The 1841-nt window shown below is 41.2% G+C and overlaps 1 protein-coding gene across 1 annotated transcript in view; it reads left to right on the forward strand.

The window, feature by feature from the left end:
• Positions 1-405: 405 nt before the first annotated feature.
• LOC139412140 (apoptosis regulator BAX-like) overlaps positions 406-1841 on the forward strand; it is a 7553-nt gene continuing 6117 nt past the window's right edge. Inside the window, exons 1-3 of the mRNA XM_071158950.1 lie at positions 406-712; positions 1382-1430; positions 1533-1694. Coding sequence (XP_071015051.1) covers positions 646-712; positions 1382-1430; positions 1533-1694 — 278 coding nt within the window. The 5' untranslated portion in view covers positions 406-645. The remainder of the gene's footprint in view (positions 713-1381; positions 1431-1532; positions 1695-1841) is intronic.

Consider the following 1841-nt stretch of genomic DNA (forward strand, 5'->3'; position numbering starts at 1 on the left):
ATCGATAAAACAACTCACTATTAGGAAGGTGGTCTTAATGGTTTCTACACTCAGTTAGATCAGGTCCTCAGGAGCCAGAGAGGTGTCACCGTTTTTTTTCCCATCCCTAGAAAACACAGCTGATTAAACGAATTGCATTCTAAACTGAAGATCATGAATAGTTGATTATTGGAGTTCGTGTGTTGTCTGGGGCAAAAGTGATACCAACCAGGCCCCGAGGACTTGAGTTGCCCATCCCTGGGTTAGATGGTGGTGCAATTTGTTTATTTTTTCAATTTCCTTTTCTTTGTAAACGAATGCGCAATGCACGTTCCAAACTTTGAAATACGCAACATAGTGTCTACTCTGCCGGAAAGTACACGAAGAAGAGGCGCAATTTAGACACACAAGCAGCCCTGGGCACTTGCACAACCCACTGTTTATTTCCGTGTTACTTCCTGGTTCTGTCTAGTCTCTGGTGTTTTTCCGGAGATAAATATGTAAACAGCGGTAACATTTTTGGATTCGACTACATATCAACGCGAGCGACACAAGTCTAATCGTTTTTTTTTTCTTTAGATCCCCGGCTTGCGGTTACAGATTGGGACAGACTCGTTGAGGAGATCAGGAGCTGTAAGGACTTCTTCGCCCCAGTACTTCTCGTCGATGGCAGACTCCCGAGAAAGAAGGAAAACTGGCGAAGATGAGCCTCAGGGTGCAGTCGGGGGTGAAGGTAAATGTGAATAGGCGCATGAGACTTTGAAAGGTCGTCATCTAAAATATTGTCAACTAACAAACTATAGGCTCCCGTCAGAATCCTTACATGCGGTCGAAGCTAGACTTCATGTTCTCTGATATTTCAGCATGTAGGCCTAGTTCTAGACTAATTAGCGAAATTGTGAAAACAGTCTTAGTGAGGTCGGCTATTTCAAAAATAAACAAATCTAGCACTAACAATCTAGAATTATTTTGGCCTACACACTTTGGGCTTGGAAGTCCATAGGAATGTCCTCCGAGGTCACTTCACTGTAACACATGTGAAACAAAAAGTGTAATACGAGGTCGGGAACTCTAAAAAGTGGCCAGAGTTGGAATTCCGAGTTGTATGACTGTTCAAATACATTTTTTTCCCCGGAGTAGTTCCCAGTGGTTTTGAATGCACTGAAGTTGGAAGTCAGAGATTTTCGAATTCCCAGTTGTTTTGAACGCGGCGTAACTCTAACCCCCAAGTACAGTAAAGTACAAAGTCTACATCATGAAGTAAACATGTAGGTCCTGGGAGTGAGGAAAAGTATCTACCAATTGAATTGGTGCACAGACGTGTTTATCACGCATTATCTAATCACCCCAATAAACTGTCATGTCATTGAACATAAAATCACTAACAAAATCTTTGTAACAGATGTCAACGACGAGAGAATTATGGAACAAGGAGCTATTGTTTTAAGAGGGTAAATAAACATAGCACTATTACCATTAGTATGTATAATCATCCTGATTATCACATTATCCATTTAAACAAGAAAAATGTTGTTGTTTTTTAATCCATGAAGGTATGTCATAGAGAGGATTGGTGCAGAAAACCCAGGGAGGCATTTGGCTCCAGAGGACCTTGGTGGCAGACCCAACGAACAAGAGGACCACCAAGTCAAAAACATGGTACAACAGCTGCTGCTGATCGCTGATGACATGAACAGAAATGCTGAGCTACAACAGTATGACATTATTTTCTTCTGAATTAGCATATTAGCTACAGTGCCTTCTGAAAGTATTCATACCCCTTGACTTATTCAAAGTGTTGTGTTTCAGCCTGAATTCAATATGGGTTAAATTGTTTTTCTCACCCATCTACACACAATATA

The sequence above is a fragment of the Oncorhynchus clarkii genome, chromosome 6 (genome assembly GCF_045791955.1).
Source record: "Oncorhynchus clarkii lewisi isolate Uvic-CL-2024 chromosome 6, UVic_Ocla_1.0, whole genome shotgun sequence".
NCBI classification, from domain to species: Eukaryota; Metazoa; Chordata; class Actinopteri; order Salmoniformes; family Salmonidae; genus Oncorhynchus; species Oncorhynchus clarkii.